Here is an 18,634-nt window from a genome sequence, read left to right as displayed (position 1 = left end):
GTCGTGTTTCTGATGACTCTGAACTAGGAGCTGTAGATCTCCTCCCCACACAGCTCAGCTTCTGGCTCTGCTTGTGCTGCTTTCAATGCACGTGGGAATAATCAAACACACTACTTCACAGCTGAGCAGAAGAGCAGTTGGGGCATGTCACTTGTTGATACTCGTTTGAGTTCGTCCGCGCGGGAAGATTGAACATGTCAAAGCTTTTTTTTTGCAGACTCACACCCCTGTTAGTAATGACAATCGATTTGAATCTGTCCTGACATGATGAGTTAGTAAAAAAAATATTGTTTTTGTTCAGCATCATGTTGATGTCCTATATTTGATCTGAATAAAACCCCCATATGCAGAGTTTCCACCCTGATGCCAAAGTTATAATAATCTTTGGTTTAGTTCAGGCTTTATTTTTCTTTCATTTTGACTTTTTGTTTTCAATTCCAATTAATTTTTAATACTGTCCAGTCACCAATGTCTTCCGAAACTGAAACTGACATGTTAATTATAGATGCAAGTGCTGCACATCCAGTAAATGTTTGTATCTCGAGTGTCTATCGGCTTCTATTCAGTGTTGTTTCAAGGTGCGATATTCACGCCCCTGTGACCTCCTTCAATATGAATGATGCAGAGGTGTAATGAAGGGACAAAATGACGGCCCCTCTGCACCGCTGTGTGTGTGTCATGTCTGACTATGTGTGTATGCCGAGCCCCCGCTGTTCTGTGCTCTCTTGCACTTTTGCAAAGCCATAAGGCGATGTGTTTTCACAGACTAGGACACCAATATTACACAGCTGCTAAAGGTGTAATGACAGCGGGCTGCCCCATGAATAAGGCTTTGTCACTCAGTGATCTTGTGTCAAAGACAAAAACTAAGAACATTTTCTCTGTAGTTTTACTTTAGTCGGTGTTACAAACACACAACACAGTTTCAGTAAGTTATTGTTATTTGGTAAAGCCTCGTTTTTATGATTCTTAATTATTAAAAATGTTTTAACTGCTTAGATTTGGATATTTCGTTAGTTTTTGTAAAAGGAAAAATGTGCAACTTTTTGATCCAGTAGACCAGCAGGAAACCAAAAATAAATTGCTGCTTGGCGACGCCTCTGCTCTCCTGCAGAGACACACCTCCAATCCCTCTCCACTCACCTTCTCATGAAGGAGTTATCAAATAGAACGCACCATAATTAAGCACCATTCAGCACAATCAGCAGACAAAGTCATTGGCTCGAGCTGCAATCACCTGTGTCCTGCATTGTTGTGCTAACCTTAGCACACTTTAGTTAACTCATAGCTTCATATTGCACATCAATTGACACAGAATGACCTTGAAGACACTTACGTGACCTCCATATAAACAGTGAGCATGCTCTTCTTCTTCTCTCTAGTCCTTTTATATAAGCAAGGCCGTCTCGTCCATGTAAACACGACTCCGACAACAGTACAGCTGGCAGGACTCGAGCTTCTCACTCATTGTAGACAGTCATGACTCAGAGACACATTTACACAAAAATAAAGTAGAAACAAAACATATCCTCTGTAAATGTCTCGATGAGTCATGACTGTCTACAATGAGGGAGAAGCTCCAGTCCTGCCAGCTGTGTTGTTGTCGGCCTTGTATTAAGCTGAGAAGCTCACTCATTGTAGACAGTCATGACTCAGACATTTACATGGGATATATTTGGTTTCTGCTTTATTTACGTGTAAAATGTTGCACATTCTTCCTTTAAATGATATGCCCACTACGCTCTGCCAATGAAAGGCGTCTGATCCAACCTTCACAACAGGATCCTAAGACGCTGACTAGACTCTTCTCCTCTGTCGCCCCCCGGTGGTGGAATGAACTTCTAAACTCCATGTGATCTGCAGAGTCCCTCTGCACCTTTAAGAAAAAGCTAAAGACCCAGCTCTTTATGAACACCTACAACCTTCATGATGATGGTCTCCATATTATTGATGTTTTCTTAAAGTCTTAAAGGTGCAGAGGGACTCGAATGGAGTTTGTTATGTAATGAACCATCTCATAAGTCGTCGTTATCAAACAAAAACCATCGTCACAACCATCATCATCAATGATTTCTCGTCCGTAGTTGTATTTTCGGACTGTCCAGCAGGTCCGTGAACGCGTCTCGGCGCTCCGCTGCCATATTGTTGTTTCGGTGTCTCCGCAGCTTCAGCAGCTCGTCGGTGTTTGTTTGAGTTCCAGCTGCTCGGTCTCCTGCCTGCGGACTCTGCGGTCTCTGAGGAGGGCAGCCCCTGCTTCAACTGACTCTATCTGGACTAACACAGAGCTTCAAGTCGCTGCTAAAGTGTCCCGAGGACGAGAGGAGCCGTCGGGTGGGTACTTTCTCCTGATTTAAAAGTTGCTCCTGTTGCTCCGCGGGGCTGCTGCTACTTTTTCCCATTCATGCTAACAGCCGCTAACTGGTCGACTGATCGCAACCAAAACTACCATTTCACCTTCACAAAGTTACAAACTGGAATATAATACAGCGGGATGAACCGCAGAGTAAACCACAGGGAGGATTAATTCAGTTTGCTACGTGACAAATGAGCCGTGTTTACGTTGGCAGCTAACTTCTATGCTAGCATGCTAACTTTGCCCATTGGCACCACTTTGACAGACTCTGAAATAACTTTAAAAACTTATTTTTGAGGAAACTTTGCGGGCTGAAAAAAGTGCAGAAATGTGAAAGGGTTTAGACTCAGGGGTGGTTTACGTCCCTGTCACGTGATGGCACTTCAATCCTGTGGGATAAAGTCATTGTGGTTTATTTATTTTTGGCAGGTTTGGTGAGCCTCAGCTTTCTGTGACATTAGATTCAAGTTTGATTTACTGCAAACTTTCCAGTTAGATAAGTCTGGCTTTACCCAAACCCTCCTGTAGGAGTCTGACATTGTGCAGGATTAGATTTAGAAATATTTCCATACTTTTGCATACAATTTTTTTAACTTTAAAAAGTAAATCTAGTGTAAATCCTAAGTCCAGGGGTGTGTCCAGACCTGTTGAGTTGGGGGGCCCAGCTGGGGAACTGATTTAAGCAGGGGTGGGTTGAAGTTTGAGCACAAACATACAAATTAATTGCAATTTTCTGTGAATAAATTCTTTATAAAAAGCCGATCTTTGTTAAGGATTTTGTTGTGGCGCCTGGGGTGGCCCATTTGATTTTAAGGGGGGGTCCATGCCTGTTACGTACCCGTCTAGGGGGGCAGGTTTGTAACATAAAACCCCGGAAAGTCACTTCCCCCGGTCCCCAAAAACCAAAGGCAAAAATTAATTTTGATTTAACAAGGATTTATTTACCTCACAAATTCAAACAACTATCAAACAAAGAACAATCTGTAAACTTAAACACGAGACAAAAATGAGCACAAAAGAAAAAAGGTAATAAACTGCTTCTCAAACAAAAGATTTACTCAAACAAGAAAAACACAATTCAGAGCTGACGAAAAACTTAAAGAACAAGGCTTTAACAATGATGTGGAGGCCGAGGAATAACAAGCTGCTACTGCTGCGGTCAGTTAACACGCGCCGCTCCTCCTGAGGATCCCAGCAGGCCTTATAGAAGTGACCCGACTCCCCAACCAATGACGGCGGCGTCCTCCCTCCCTCCAGCTGATTGACTCCTCCAACCAAACCAATCTTGTTTTGCGGACTTTCAAGCAGAAACAGCGTTGAGATTTCTTTGTGTATTGCTGCTTCTCCGTTCACTTTCTCCCCGTCCACATCCCCGCTGGTGGCTGCGTGACAGCCTGCTGTAAACTCAGTCAGTGTTTCCGTTTGAGAAGCAACACGTGTAAAAACGATGTTTGCACACAGTCAGTTTTTTATGTTGACCGTTTTATCTTCCTTGGCATTTTACTCGACGCTGAAACCGAAACGTCCCCACGAGACTGATTTCAAAAGACGGCGGTGTTTCCTCGTCTAGTGTTGTGGTACTCCAAATCTTCTTGAAGGTCTCGGTCTTGGACAGTGCGGACCCCGGATTTTAGATCAAGACTGCCAAGACTACTATTTTCCCATGTTATTACTTTGAAAAGGGAAAACGCCTCTTTTTAAAAGAACAAATAACTTTATTAATTTGTAGTTTGATTTTTATCCTCCCGTTTTATCCCCGCTTTCCGGTGTTACGGTCTGAGTGAGTGACACGCCGCCTGCACACAAGTTGATGATTTTTCTGTGATATTCATGGTCTTGGTCTCGCCCTGCCTCGGTCTGGGTCTTGTCTCTGGTCTTGTCTCTGTCTCGGAGCACTCCTGTCTTGGCGTATGTCTTGGTCTCGGTTGGTGTAATCTTGACTACACCGCTGCCTCTCCTCACAGCTCGCCATGTTAAAGTAATGTGTACCCCCCAACTTTAGTACATAGTGATTGGATATTAACTCAGTGGGGAGGCGTTTCTTTATCCCAGCGCGTGGACTCACAGGCACAAAAAAAAACGAGCCAATTCAGAGAGAAATACTTTGCATGGAAGCTCGTTCACAAAACCGTAAAAAAATGCAATTTACAATCACATATTAAACAAGCTGCAGTTTAAAAATAGTTTTTTTTTTTTTGTCCAATCGATTTAAATTGACCATATTTGTAAGGTATCGGTAAATCCGTACAGGCAGCCAATGATCTGTCAGGTGTGCTGTGAGAGTGAATGTGTCGGCCTTCCCCTGGTGAATCTTTTTCTACCACTAATGAGGAAGTTTGCTTCTCCTTCACTTTCCTGAGTCAGGTCTGCTGAGGGGTTACTCTGAGTTACAGTTTCACTCGTCTTCTCTCTCTGAGTAGTCGGTGTTTGTGCCCCTGTTCGTTCACATGTTCGTTCCAGTCTGGTTGTTTTAAGCGTATTATCCATTCGTATCCAATTAACACGCTTCTTAGTCTAAGAAAGGAATTCCTCACTGTTTGGATGGATTGAACACCTGCTTTTAGACTTCTAGTCACGCTAACACATGTCCTTTATATACAGTGGGTACGGAAAGTATTCAGACCCCTTTACATTTTTCACTCTTTGTTTCATTGCAGCCATTTGCTAAAATCAAAAAAGTTCATTTTATTTCTCATTAATGTACACTCAGCACCCCATCTTCACAGAAAAAAAACAAATGTAGAAATTTTTGCAAATTTATTAAAAAAGAAAAACTGAAATATCACATGGTCCTAAGTATTCAGACCCTTTGCTCAGTATTGAGTAGAAGCACCCTTTTGAGCTAGTACAGCCATGAGTCTTCTTGGGAATGATGCAACAAGTTTTTCACACCTGGATTTGGGGATCCTCTGCCATTCTTCCTTGCAGATCCTCTCCTGTTCTGTCAGGTTGGATGATGAACGTTGATGGAGAGCCATTTTCAGGTCTCTCCAGAGATGCTCAATTGGGTTTAGGTCAGGGCTCTGGCTGGGCCAGTCAAGAATGGTCACAGAGTTGTTCTGAAGCCAGTCCTTTGTTATTTTAGCTGTGTGCTTAGGGTCATTGTCTTGTTGGAAGGTGAACCTTTGGCCCAGTCTGAGGTCCTGAGCACTCTGGAAGAGGTTTTTTTCCAGGACATCTCTGTACTTGGCCGCATTCATCTTTCCTTCAATTGCAACCAGTCGTCCTGTCCCTGCAGCTGAAAAACACCCCCATAGCATGATGCTGCCACCACCATGTTTCACTGTTGGGATTGTATTGGGCAGGTGATGAGCAGTGCCTGGTTTTCTCCACACATACCGCTTAGAATTAAAGCCAAGAAGTTCAATCTTGGTCTCATCAGACCAGAGAATCTTCTTTCTCATAGTCTGGGAGTCCTTCAGGTGTTTTTTGGCAAACTCTATGCGGGCTTTCATATGTCTTGCACTGAGGAGAGGCTTCCGTCGGGCCACTCTGCCATAAAGCCCCGACTGGTGGAGGGCTGCAGTGATAGTTGACTTTGTGGAACTTTCTCCCATCTCCCTACTGCATCTCTGGAGCTCAGCCACAGTGATCTTTGGGTTCTTCTTTACCTCTCTCACCAAGGCTCTTCTCCCACGATTGCTCAGTTTGGCTGGACGGCCAGGTCTAGGAAGAGTTCTGGTCGTCCCAAACTTCTTCCATTTAAGGATTATGGAGGCCACTGTGCTCTTAGGAACCTTGAGTGCTGCAGAAATTCTTTTGTAACCTTGACCAGATCTGTGCCTTGCCACAATTCTGTCTCTGAGCTCCTTGGGCAGTTCCTTCGACCTCACGATTCTCATTTGCTCTGACATGCACTGTGAGCTGTAAGGTCTTATATAGACAGGTGTGTGCCTTTCCTAATCAAGTCCAATCAGTTTAATTAAACACAGCTGGACTCCAATGAAGGAGCAGAACCATCTCAAGGAGGATCAGAAGAAATGGACAGCATGTGAGTTAAATATGAGTGTCCCAGCAAAGGGTCTGAATACTTATGACCATGTGATATTTCAGTTTTTCTTTTTTAATAAATTTGCAAAAATTTCTACATTTCTGTTTTTTTCTGTCAAGATGGGGTGCTGAGTGTACATTAATGAGAAATAAAATGAACTTTTTTGATTTTAGCAAATGGCTGCAGTGAAACAAAAAAGTGAAAAATGTAAATGGGTCTGAATACTTTCCGTACCCACTGTATGTGTTTGCCTCTTGTGTTATATATCTTCTCAGCTGTGACAGGTTGTTGCTCCAAAAAAGAAGTTAAAAGTTTGTTTTGCCAGTCATTTGTTGTTGCTGTGGATTAATTAAAAATATTACGACTGCTGTAGGTAGGTCATGGTGGTTTAAAACAGACCAGGTTAATTGTCCTTGTTTATTGTTCTTTTCACCGGTTTACGAAAGACCATAAAATGCAGAAGCATGCCACTTTCAAAAGGAAGTGTAAAAGGATACCGTCTTCAGGTTTCAGCCGTCCAAAACACTGAAACATTACAATTATAAAGGTAAGAACAGAATAAAAGCAGCAAATCTTTAAAATCTGAGAAGCAAGAAATAAAATCTGAGTTATTTAAATTGTAAGATTATTTTATTTTCACTATTGAGATGCAAAAAATAAATATCCAACTTTTCATAAAGAAGACTTCTGAGAGATTTGACTGGCATTTTCACTTCTCATGTCCTCACAAAGTAATCTATAAAGAAAATGATTACTACTTGTGGATATCTTCTTTTATCAGCCATGGATGACGGACCTCTGAAACCTTACTGGCAATATCGGCATAGTTTGTACCAAGCAGCAGTCTCCGGCCTTAAAGCCAATGCCGAAGTGCTAAATCCTGCAGTTCCTCGAGTGTCCACTAGAGGCTGGCTGCAGAAGCACAGGAAGTCACATACACACCCATTGAAAAAGCCTGTTTTTACAGCAGAGATGAACATGTTTACAGCCTGGTTCAAAACAAACAAACAGGTCTTAGTCAATGCTCCTGTCTCCACATCACACACCCTAATCCGGCTCCAGAGCGTGCAGACAGCGGCACGTCACCAGCGCTCTTTTCAAAATGTATGATATTCCCCGTAATATTGTCTACAACGGCTCGTGTCTCGTACCCACATCGTCTCTGCTCCGTGTCTGTTAGGGTAAAAACTATCTCAAATATAAAACATCGGAGAAACGGAAAAACGCTAGTTGGGACACATAGCCTAAGGTTGTCAAAATGTTTGACACTAAGATACTTTTCGTTATCAAAACTTCCTCAGATCTTCAGCCGTACTTTTCACCAAAAGCTGCCGCCAGTAAAAGAGAGAGCGCAGTGTGTAAATACACACAAATACGGCAGCGATGCTTCTGTTGCAAACTGTTGCTAACGTGTTTGTGCAATTTTAGACCGTGTGCAGAAGTTTACCTGCAGTTTCTTGGTAATTAAAAAGATAAAAGGACCCAATAATGGCTGCCTAGGAGTCCTTCTTTTTTAGTTAAAATGGAATTGAAACGGAGATCAATATCGTTTTATTTTTACTAATTTTGTAACCAAATTTAAAACTGTGTGTTTAAATGTGTTTTGGCTGATGGGTCGTGAAGAGTTCAGTGAGGCGATTATGTTGTGTCCAAAATTAATTATAGTTGTGCAACTGCTGCAACTCAGACGGACGTATAAACTGGTTCTAATTGGAGTTTCTGTTAAAGTCGGTGCTTGAAACTTTTTATCACCTGTAACCCTGAAGAGGTTTGAGAGACTCTTCACCAGAATACTCGCCACAATTGTTCCTGAACGTTTGACCTCTTCAGTAATGAGACCGTTATGAGACTGAAATGCCGCCCTGCTCTCAAAGGTTAAGGAGAAGATCTTAATCATAGCCTGTATAGAGAGGACGCAGCCTCTCGGTGTTAAAAAGTGAAGCTGATGAGGAAGTTAAAGAAGTCGACGAGACGATGAGTCAAATTCTCAGTTAGTATATTCCCTCCGTGAACGTTTATCTAGTGAGTGTATGGTCTCAGTCTTTCAAGTCTTCTTCATGACACCCTTCAATTTGCAGGGAAACAACATACTTTTTTATAATTTCTCTTATCGCAGGGTTTCTTTTAACATAAGGTTTGTGTTGATATCAAATGTTTTGTGCCCTCCAAATTAATTTAGCTTTTGCAGCAGACAACTTTAATCTGCTCAATTTATCCACGCACGCTCATAGACCCAAACACAATGACTACGCCTCGCGGTTTGAAAAGTTCCACTCGATATTCAGTTATTTATAGGAGTCCAGCATCAGCAGCAAGCAGCTGAACATTTACATTTTTAAGCCATGAGAAGCTTCAGTTTTGCACGAAGCCGAGAGGAGAGCGAGGGGGGGGGAGAGATAGAGCATGGTATTCTCCTTGCAGGATACAATATTGCTCGCGCTCGCAAAAATAATATGCGTGCGAGGGATATACCGCCGTACAGGTGGGGGCGCAGGTACGTGCGCTGTCATGCAGCAATTTTTATGAATGAATGGTCGGAAATGTACCTGGGCGGCCCACCCAGGTATCGTCTATGTGTGGGGAACACTGTTGACTGATTGTGTAAGCACTAAATGTCATGTTTCAAACATTAAACCTTAAAAGCCAAGTCAGATTGTTTTTCAGATGCACATGACCCAAACAGTGCAGGAACACAAGATGTAAAAAAACAGATTAAGAACGCTCAGATGTAAACCTGAATGAAAGATACCGGGACTCTAGAGATTGAAACATGTGGTCTCTACCCAATCATTGAACAATTTAAAAGAAGGAAAATGTGGTTTCTAAAGTGCCATGTGCACCACAGCTGGTCTTTAAAGGATTCTCACTTTGTAGTCCAGTGAAACAGAAAAGTTAAAGGCTTGCACTCTTGTTCTTTCTGGGTGGTTTATAACCATCAGCTTAGTCACATGTTAGTAAAGAACAAACCTAAAGTTACCCGCTACCAAGGGAGGAAACTGTCACCTTCCATTTCCAGTCTCCGAGCCAGAGCGGCGGGTCAAATTATCGAGCGGTTTATCAGGTGTTTTAAGCTGCTGGAAGAGACAAAGACTTTCCTAACCCGTCTTTCCCTTTCGTCATGTCTCAGCGTGGTTAAACTCGTTCTGCCAGCGCTGAGGAGGGCGTGGCTCGGAGACATTACTTACAGGTATTCCTTCCACCTCACCTGCTTTCACTCTGCATGCACACGATTTCTGGTGTGTAATCCAACGCCCGGCACATAATCCAGCACGTCTCTGTTTATAAATGGATGCAGATTAGCATAAGAAGAGCGGGTCACTTCCTCTGTGCTACAACAACAGGTAAACGAACAGATTAACTAAACGGGGAGCGCTTGATTACATGCTCCAGAGCACGCCACACTTCATTTCAGTGGTTTCTTCTTCATGCCTCAGTAGTTTGAAACATCCACTCAAGCTCGCAGGTGATGAAAAGCCTTTTTATTTTTCGGTTGATCTTTTATCACTTCCTCCTGGGCTGGGAAATCTTTTGTGATTGCTGCGGCCTGAAGTGTCTGATCTTGGGACAGCTTTTTAGAGAAGTTGTGGTGAAAGTTGTGATGTTTTGAGGCTTTATTTTTTTCATGTAACTTGTTGTAAAAACAATGTGCTGCAGGATTTGTGGTGATTGGTAAAAATTTGTGTTAATAATCGGGGTCACGACATTGCAACTTCCTGAAGGGATTGTTTAAGTGGTCTGAATTTAAACTTAAATCTCGGAGACACACTGTGTCATACGATAATGACTTTCAAGAAGTGTTACTTCTGTGTTTTCTTTAAATGGCAGCAGCTCGCACACACCCGACTCTAAACACACACACACACACACACACACACACACACGCACAGCCATGTGTTGGTAGAAATGCATCCTTACTGGACAGCTACAGGTTGGGGGAAAATGTTGATTTATCGGCAGAAAAAAAACAATACTGCATTATTAGAGAAAAATCATCTGCATCATAGGTTCATATATCAGGAACAAGGTGCTCATGTTTTTTTGGAGCCTCTTGAAGGCAGTTTGTAGATTTTAGTGTTGTAGTGACATGACTTTGTCTGTAAAGTAGCTTGAACTGGCTGTTCAATCCAAAGCTTCTACCCAGTTTTATTTGTAGGGTCCGACCGATATGGGACTTTTGGGTTTATAATCGCAGGATCTGTAAGAGAGATGGATTTAGAGCGGAGGAGACCTATGTAAAAACGTTTGCATATCTCAAAATAATTCAAAACTTTCTTCCGGACAAGTTGTTTAATGTTTACAGCCTGGCTTGCTGATGATTTGGCGTTGCTTTGTGTGCAATGACACAGCCAAAAAACAAAAGTGCAGAGACTCAACTGACAGTGATTTGAATCTGGAACTAGACTGCGGGTTGTTGATATCATGCAGTTTGATGCTTTAAAGATTATTTTGATGTTAAAACGATTTAAGTTTGCATCAAAGCCTCAGAATATCTACGAGACATATTCAGCATCACAGCAACAATACAAGACTTACAGAAAGGCAGTAGTGAGTACAGTCATTGTCTACTTTCAACATCGACACTTCTCATTTCCATATCTGGACACATTTTGGCAAAGCATTACTCAACTCACTCACATCTCACTTCTCTTTTTTCTCATGTGGCCTCAGCAGATGTTACAGTCCCGTCAAAGCAGTGTGTCTCCTCTCTGCTGCTGAGGATTTAAAAGCTCTTCTACCATCGTATGTTTGGATGGAATTCAGTGACACTGTTACACATAGTCACAGCTTGAAGCTTCCCCATATTACAGATATTTGTACAATATGAGTCCTGGATACACCTGCCAGGGTTAACATTTGTAATCGGCTTACCTGGCTTACCTGCCTTGGATTGTGACAACTAAAGCCCTTTTCAGAGTGCAATTTCTCAACAGCGATGCAACTAAGCTCCGCTGTCATTACGCCTTCAGACATTCATGTTGATTCTGCAACGACGTAATATTGGTGTCCCAGTCTGTGAATTCACATTGCATTATTGCTTTTTGAAGTGTGAGAGAGCACAGCACAGTGTGAGCTTCACATAACAGGGGGAAACCCCATTACGCCTCTGCAACATTCATATTGAAGGCGAAATGTTACAGGGATGTAAATATCGCGCCTTGTAACAGCAGTCTGAATAGTTCTTAAGAAAAGGAGGAAGGGATGAAGGTCTTGCTGTCCCCATCAACAGACTCGGAAACACTTTCCTCTTTTCCTCTGGTCTAAAACACTTAGAAAAAAGAAGGCATAATCAATATTGCAATAAATGATAAGATGATATTTTGTTTTTGTAATTCAGATATGAGTCTGATGTGAAAACAGCAAAGTCTGCACGTTAATGTGCAGCTGTCATCCTTAATGCTTTGTAAAAACTGAAAACAGTAGTGGTCTTAAACCACTGCCTTGAGGCACACAACACACACACTCCCCTGCTATCTCGTCAAACTGCCATTAAAGAAAAAACTTGCTTTACCTGTTTTTAATATATCGTCAGTGATGTAACAATTCATCTTAATCTGTAACATCTCAACCCACACGACATGATGAATAATTACTGAATCATGAGGCAGTCAAAGGAAGTGAGATAACAAGAGCATGCAAGAATTGTGACAGGAAGCCCATCTCATACATGAGTACATCATTCTCAAATTTGTTTGACACCAACCAGTGATTTGAGGGAGTAGCGTTAGCTAAAACAAGAGTGAATAGAAAGTTAAACCTTTAAAAAGAAGTTCTTTGGCGCAGACAAACATTTTAGACTTTTCAGAAATCTGCAACATGGTCGAAACATCTTAACATGTTTTTGTTTACAATTTAATCAAAGTCAAGTGTTGAGTCAGACAGATTTAAGCAAACTTTAGTGCGAGTACGTAGATACTGTCGCTCAGTGGAGATAGATTTTACTTTTAAAAAAAGCCAGCTGCAGAGCTGATCACAGGCTTACATGGATTTTGTCAAATTCATTTCCAAATTGACGTTTTGACGTTTATAAGTGCTGTTTAAGTTACTCTTTCCATAACTTTCCTGAAAGTGATTCGTCGTGTTAATATGCACACATGCTGCAGGTGAGGCGGTGCTTATTGGACTGTTAATTAAGATTTAGAAAGTCATTTGAAGAAGACCCTGCAGGATTGTGTGAGAACCAATGAATAGATTGTAAAAGAAAATTAGAAAACAGTCTTGTTAAAGTTAATTTTAAAGACATTTATATTCTTTAGCTTTAGCATCTTGACGGTTGAGGATCACCTTTAGGAATGGATTATTTTATATTCCAGGTGTTTTCTCTGTTTGTGTCGATCGGGAGGTGGCAAGATTTTCAGCTAAAGGAATTTGAAATAATATTTTTTTTTTTGGGGATCGTGCAGAAGGAGGAAATGTGGAAAGGAAGCCAAGAATATTGTCATCGCGTTCTGCTACCTGTTGGTTTTGTAGGCGTTGGAAAAGCTCAAAGGTCGGCCTGCAGTGCACGAGTTCAGCAGAATGAGGGAAACAGATGGAGGCCTGTTCACAGCACATTCCTCACGAACTCCATCCTGTCCGTCCCGTTTTTAACAGCAGGCCAACCACAGTCCACGCCGAGCTACAAGCTGTGACACTTCAGTTTATAAGTGTCTGTTTTCAAACTAATGACCAGGAGAAATCTGCTCTGTGCACAGAGCGCACACTGCCTGGTTAGCTTCAGTTTTGAATGCTCACAGAGCCAGAGAGTTTCCTTTCAGACTCCAGGACGCTGCATGATGTTTGGTTCTGTTTCTCAGGTGACTAAGTCATTTGTAAGGTTGCTACGATACCAGATTTTTTGACTTCCACATGATACAAGCTACTGCCCATTGGTCTACACATGGTCAATACCTGGAGCTTGCATGTATGGAGTCTGTGTCTATTAAAGGGGGCCTTGTGGTTTTGGTTGTGGTGGCGACTAATGGCCTTAAGGAAGGTGATGTAAATTATCAGTAGGAGAAAGAGGCATGACTAGAGCAAGCTGTGTCTTCACTGAACAATTATCATTTCATTAGGGTGCAAATATCTTGTTTATTTTAAACTGATAACCACACTTTCAAAGATAGAAGTCCCAGGCCCCATATATCGGCTCATTTTTTGCATTTAAATACTAAAAATTGCAGGTAGAAAACACTCTTGACCTCTGTAAATGAAGACAGTAATGTTGGAGCAAAAACAACAGCTGGTGCGATTCAGGAGATGCAAACTTACAAGAGGGAGACTCGTCTCTCTGCAGACAGCGGCCCACTGCTTCAGCAGAGTTACAGGATTGCTACAAACCTGCAAATATCTTTGTGTACCCTGAAGCTTTGTCCGCTCGTCAGCAGGTATTAGACGTCCCGATCAAGACTTTAGTTTCTGGTGAATAATATTTAAAAAATAAAGACGATCCTTTGAGATTATCAACCGGCTGTTGGCTTTAGGGTCATTATTATGCAAGTGTACTCGGGCACAAAACAGTATACTAATGTGAAAGCAGAACAGCAGGGGGAGAGGGGATGGGGGAGCAATCGTGCTCGGGCATGGTACAAAACGACCGTGCATAATGTGAAAACGCCTGATTGTAGTTAACCTAAAAGTAGCCCACACGCAGGAGGCACTGCATGACCTTTTTTTGGGACAAGTTGCATTATTACAAAGGAATAACATTATTAAGACTAAAACATTGTGATAATATTGAAACTCTTTGCCTTCGCTGATTACCAACCCTGTAAAAGTCTGCATGGTTGTTTCGTCTTGCATAAGGTGGATTTTTTTTTCCGGAAACACCTGAGGCATCTTTCTACATGCTTACGTTATCTTAGCTCTACCGCCATCATGGCAGACAACCCATCCCCAAAGTGTCCATTTCTGATGAAGCCTTGGCATGCTGTTAAAGTTTGTAGGATGTACAGAACTTTTTTAGTCCCACAGGTGGCAAAAGAAAGGTGCAGCGTACGTATTCAGAGGGGCCCTGAAATCAAAATAAATACTTCACATCATGTGACTTCTACAGTAGTGATAGTCATCTGTTGCAAATCTGAAGTTTTGTAATTGTTTTCTGTGAGAGCTGTGTGGTATCTGATCAATTCCGACGAGTCATTCTTCTTCTTTTTCTGCGCGTTTGAACTTGATGTGAATCAAGTCAGCGAGATCTTGTGGCCTCCTACACTTGATGTGTTTGAACCTGCAGAAGAAGAGCGATGAAGAACACTCCCTCCCTGCTGCTCAAAGCGAGGAGAGACGGGATCTCATGTCTCTTTCACAGGATGGATCCAAACCTCAGCAAAGCAAAACACACTGATACTACTGAAAGATTTTGGCTTCTTAACTGCAAACACCCACACACACAGTTATAAAAACATTTATCTGGGTCATGACCTTGATATCTGCAGCTCATGTGTCTCCATAACAGTTCTGAGGCAAGTGGTTCAAAATCAGATCCTTGAGTGTGCATCTACATGTATCCTCAGTGTCACCTTGTCCAGTCCTTATTGTTGTGTTGTCTTTTTGTTTTGGATATAAGTTTGGCACCAACTATGCTGAGTATCTCTTGCAGCCTCTGTAAGGGAAACCCTGAATCCGAAATGAAGAGGGAGGAAATGTCGTCTCGGCAGTTTGCTAGCTTTTGATATTTTAGGTTAAAAATTCTATTTGGATATATGCGGAGGAATCAGTAAGTCCTGTGTCCACCTGGCAGTTTTTTCCGGGCAGAAAAGCGCTGGCTGTGCGCTCAGGAGGGCTTGCATGAAGTGTTTTTTGCTCTGAGAAAAAAAGAGCTGCATGTCCTTCCTGTCTCCATGACAAGTCTGTTAGCAACGGCCGCTGTTTGACCGACACTGCTCCGTTACTTTTTACTGCATGTTTTTTTATTTTAGATCGTTTATTTCCTGATTAGACGCGGAGCGAGGAGGATGTGGGTTCAAGACACGATCCATAGGAGGTTAAAATACATAGAATTAACAGCGCCTTTCCGCACAAAAAAGGCAAAGCGCTCGAGAAAAAGACGCTGGGCGCTGCGCTTTTTCTCCAGGTGGCTGCCTGCAGCTGCAGACGCTCTCTCCTCATCGGAAACAATTGAATAAAGACGCTGGCGCTGAGAAAAAAAACGCTAGGTGGACACGGGGCCTTCGTCCTGTCCTGCCCTACGTTCAGATCTTGAGCTCTTAAATGAGATGATGAGTGCAAATAGCTTCTCGAGTCTTTTTAAAATATTTTATCCATGTTTCTACATTCAGAATAACTTGGAGTGTTTCTTTACTTAGAAAAAGAAGAAGACATACTTTATTAATCCCAGACGGGAAGTTCAGTCTTTCACTCTGTTATGCTACATTAACTCTCGACCCAGAATACAGAATAACACTTGCACAAACTATCCTATGGACGTGCACTACAGAGAGATGTCAGAGGGAGGGGGGGGGGGGGGCTTCTGCACACAGAATGAGCGCCAAGTTGTTGGTTTGCTCAGGGCTCATTGGCAGCAAATCAAAGATGTATTCAGTGACGTATCTAATCGGTGGCGTGATGATGACGTGGCTCTTTTGCTGACCTTGCCCGTGGAAAAGCAAACTGGTTCTTAGGTTTGCAAGATGAAGCACCAACCCAATGGAATCTCTCCAGCAACCAGATTACCTTACTTAGTCCATACTGGGCCTTGAACTGGTGACCCTCTGGTTCCCAACCCAAGTCCCTGAGGGCTCTGAGGGACTCTTCCCCCCCTCAGAGAAATAACACTAAAGCTGCTGGAGCATCATTTCTATTTACGGGTTTTCAAAGTTAAAGTTAATTTTAACTCTGACCGACTGCTACTCAAAGTCAAACTTCTGCTGACGTCAGCGTGTGACCTAAAAAGGGGGGGGGGGAGTTTTGTGGTGCTGCTGAGCGTTTGAGGACAGCTGAGGTCAGCAGCGACCAACTGCTGGCCTAACCCTTCCCTTTGTGACATGATTAATAGAGATGCACTGGTACATCAGTTCATCATCTTTTTCAGCTGATATCTGCCCTGTGGACGCATCGATCCATCGACAAATAATGTGGCATGAACCGATGTTTACCTTTTGTGTCACAACAATTAATGCTGGCATCTAGTACACCTGACTGCTGATTCAGAGAAGAGGTTTTGTAGGAAGAGGTCACCTGTTGGAAAAACTCTGATATGTAGTTAATTAAATAATAAAAATACCTTACTGTATGATCAGACATTAAGGAAACATGCTATGTTGAAGTGCTGGCTTCTCTGACATCAATGCAGCAGCCAGTATGTCCTCCTTCTAACTTTAGATTCTGCTCCTGAATGCTCTGGATTTGTTTGGACCAGAGAAGGTAGGCGGTTTATTCAAACTAAGCTCATCGACCTGCTGGTGCTGAGAGTAAAGTTAGAACAGGATGACCCCAGAGCTGCTGCTGCTGCTGCTGCTGCTTTGGTGAGGAATAAGTTCACCGTTAGAGGATTCACTTTTCTTTTTAGTGATTCATGAAGCAGCACACACACCAAGGAGATCGCCGCCACTAGTTCTTTGCTGTCTGCTTGGTGTGTCAGGGCCTTGAAACACACCTGATGCCATGACTGAGGGTATATCTTTAAGACCTGATGAGATGTTGAAAAATGTGCAGTTTTTCTGAAGGTTTTGGAAGGTTGTTTTTTTTTCGGTCTAAATGGGTTCACACCTGGCCGGAGTATTCATTCACAACCTGCCTGAGATGAAACAGGAGGACTGTCCTGATAACACAGAGATCCCTCTGAAGAGCTGTTATCTCGACCTCCTGTCGGTACACACACAGGATTACACAGCAGCAGCAGCAGTGTGATGAGCACAGATAACAGGATTGGAGGTTAATCTTGTTAAAGGTGATGGAAACCAAAACTGAACTGATGTTCCCGCCGGTTAAATAACCTAGAACAGTATTCTGAAAAGCAGATTACTGACACCAGACACCGGGATCTGATTATATTAGAGCAAAGTGACGAGAGGAAGTCTCCTACTCCGACGTGTTGCTCAATCAATCCTGATGACGGGATTTACAGGAGAGCACTGATACGAGGTAACTGTGTCAGTGCACTTTGGTCGCTCACTGTAGTAGAGATAACAACATCAGACCTACTGACGCTGCTTTGAAAACCAATGATTAACTCTCTCCTTCAGACGAGCACGTTAGCAGTTTTTTTTGTTTTCCTGCCTGGAGAAGAAAATGACGCTGAAATGAGGCTTTGCATTTTGCAGTTGTAACCTGAGGGGAAGGCTCAGTTAAAGCTTTACCCATACGTAGGTGTGTATTTAAAAAAAAAAAAAAAAAAAAAAAAAAAAAAAGGTTTTCCTCCTTCGGTTAATCCCGTCAACACACGCCAACTTTAAAACATCTTCGTCCACATGAAAACGCAAAAACACACTGCCAAGACAACAGGCGGTGATTTCCTCTGCAACGACCATGTCATTGTTAAAGTTGTCCCTGGTGACGCTGGTGCCACGCTGGTGGGACAGTGGTTAGAGCGCACGGCCCGGGTTCAAATCCGCTGAATCAACTTAATTAAAACATGACCATTTCTTTTTTACACAACAAACCTCAAATTAAAACACATTTTTTTTAAATTATTGCTGTGATGCAACGTATACATCGCTCTCTCTCCCTGATGTCCTATCTCTGCCCAAAAATTAATTTAAAAAAAAAAAAGAAAAAAAGTTGTCTGACCGGGTCTCATTCAAAAATCACCGATGTTGGCGGCTGGGTTTGTATCAGCGGAGTGTGGTCTGAAGCAGCTGGGCGCCTTCCTTGTGCGGCCGCTCAGAGTTGAAAATCTTTGAGCTTGTCAGAAAGGAACTATTGACGTCCCCAGCCCTCTTATTCCCCGTAGTTTTCCCTCCTATGTCTTGTACCCACATCCTCTTTGCTCCGCGTCTGATCAGGAAATAAACGATCTCAAGTATAAAACATGCAGTAAAAAGTAACAGAACAGTGTCGGTCATACAATGGTCGTTGTCAACAAACTGATGTCATAGAGACAGGACGCTGAGGCCACTAATGCATGTCCACAGGTCCTGTTTGTGCATGTGTGTGATTCAGGCCTGTGTGTGTGAGGAGCACAATAACAGAGTGTAAAACCAGAGTTTCCCTCGGGATTAATAAAGTATAAAAAAATTCAAAGTTAAACCTGTTTAAAGGATTCTGACCACCTGCAGCAGGACAGATAGTTTCATATCAGAAAACAAAAAAACCTTTCATTTTCAGACATTTTCCCTCACACCCTCAGGGATCAGCTTCATGTTTCCTCAGATTGT

General features: G+C 42.5%; 1 protein-coding gene across 2 annotated transcripts in view; it reads left to right on the top strand.

The window, feature by feature from the left end:
- The first annotated feature begins 2,199 nt into the window (after positions 1-2,199).
- The window catches only part of plekhf2 (pleckstrin homology domain containing, family F (with FYVE domain) member 2), a 31,294-nt gene continuing 14,859 nt past the window's right edge, over positions 2,200-18,634 (top strand). The window contains exon 1 of one of the 2 annotated variants that reach the window (XM_020654606.3): positions 2,200-2,331. Coding sequence is in view for 1 of the 2 variants with exons in the window: in XM_065957568.1 (XP_065813640.1) it covers positions 9,634-9,685 (52 nt within the window). In the remaining variant the exon portion in view is untranslated. Of the gene's footprint in view, positions 2,332-8,850; positions 9,686-18,634 lie in introns of those variants that run through there. The other variant, XM_065957568.1, reaches the window with a different exon arrangement.

This window comes from Labrus bergylta, chromosome 8 (assembly GCF_963930695.1).
Source record: "Labrus bergylta chromosome 8, fLabBer1.1, whole genome shotgun sequence".
In the NCBI taxonomy this organism is placed as follows: Eukaryota; Metazoa; Chordata; class Actinopteri; order Labriformes; family Labridae; genus Labrus; species Labrus bergylta.
The sequence above is the reverse complement of the archived record's forward strand: the minus strand, read 5'-3'. Positions and strand labels throughout refer to the sequence as shown.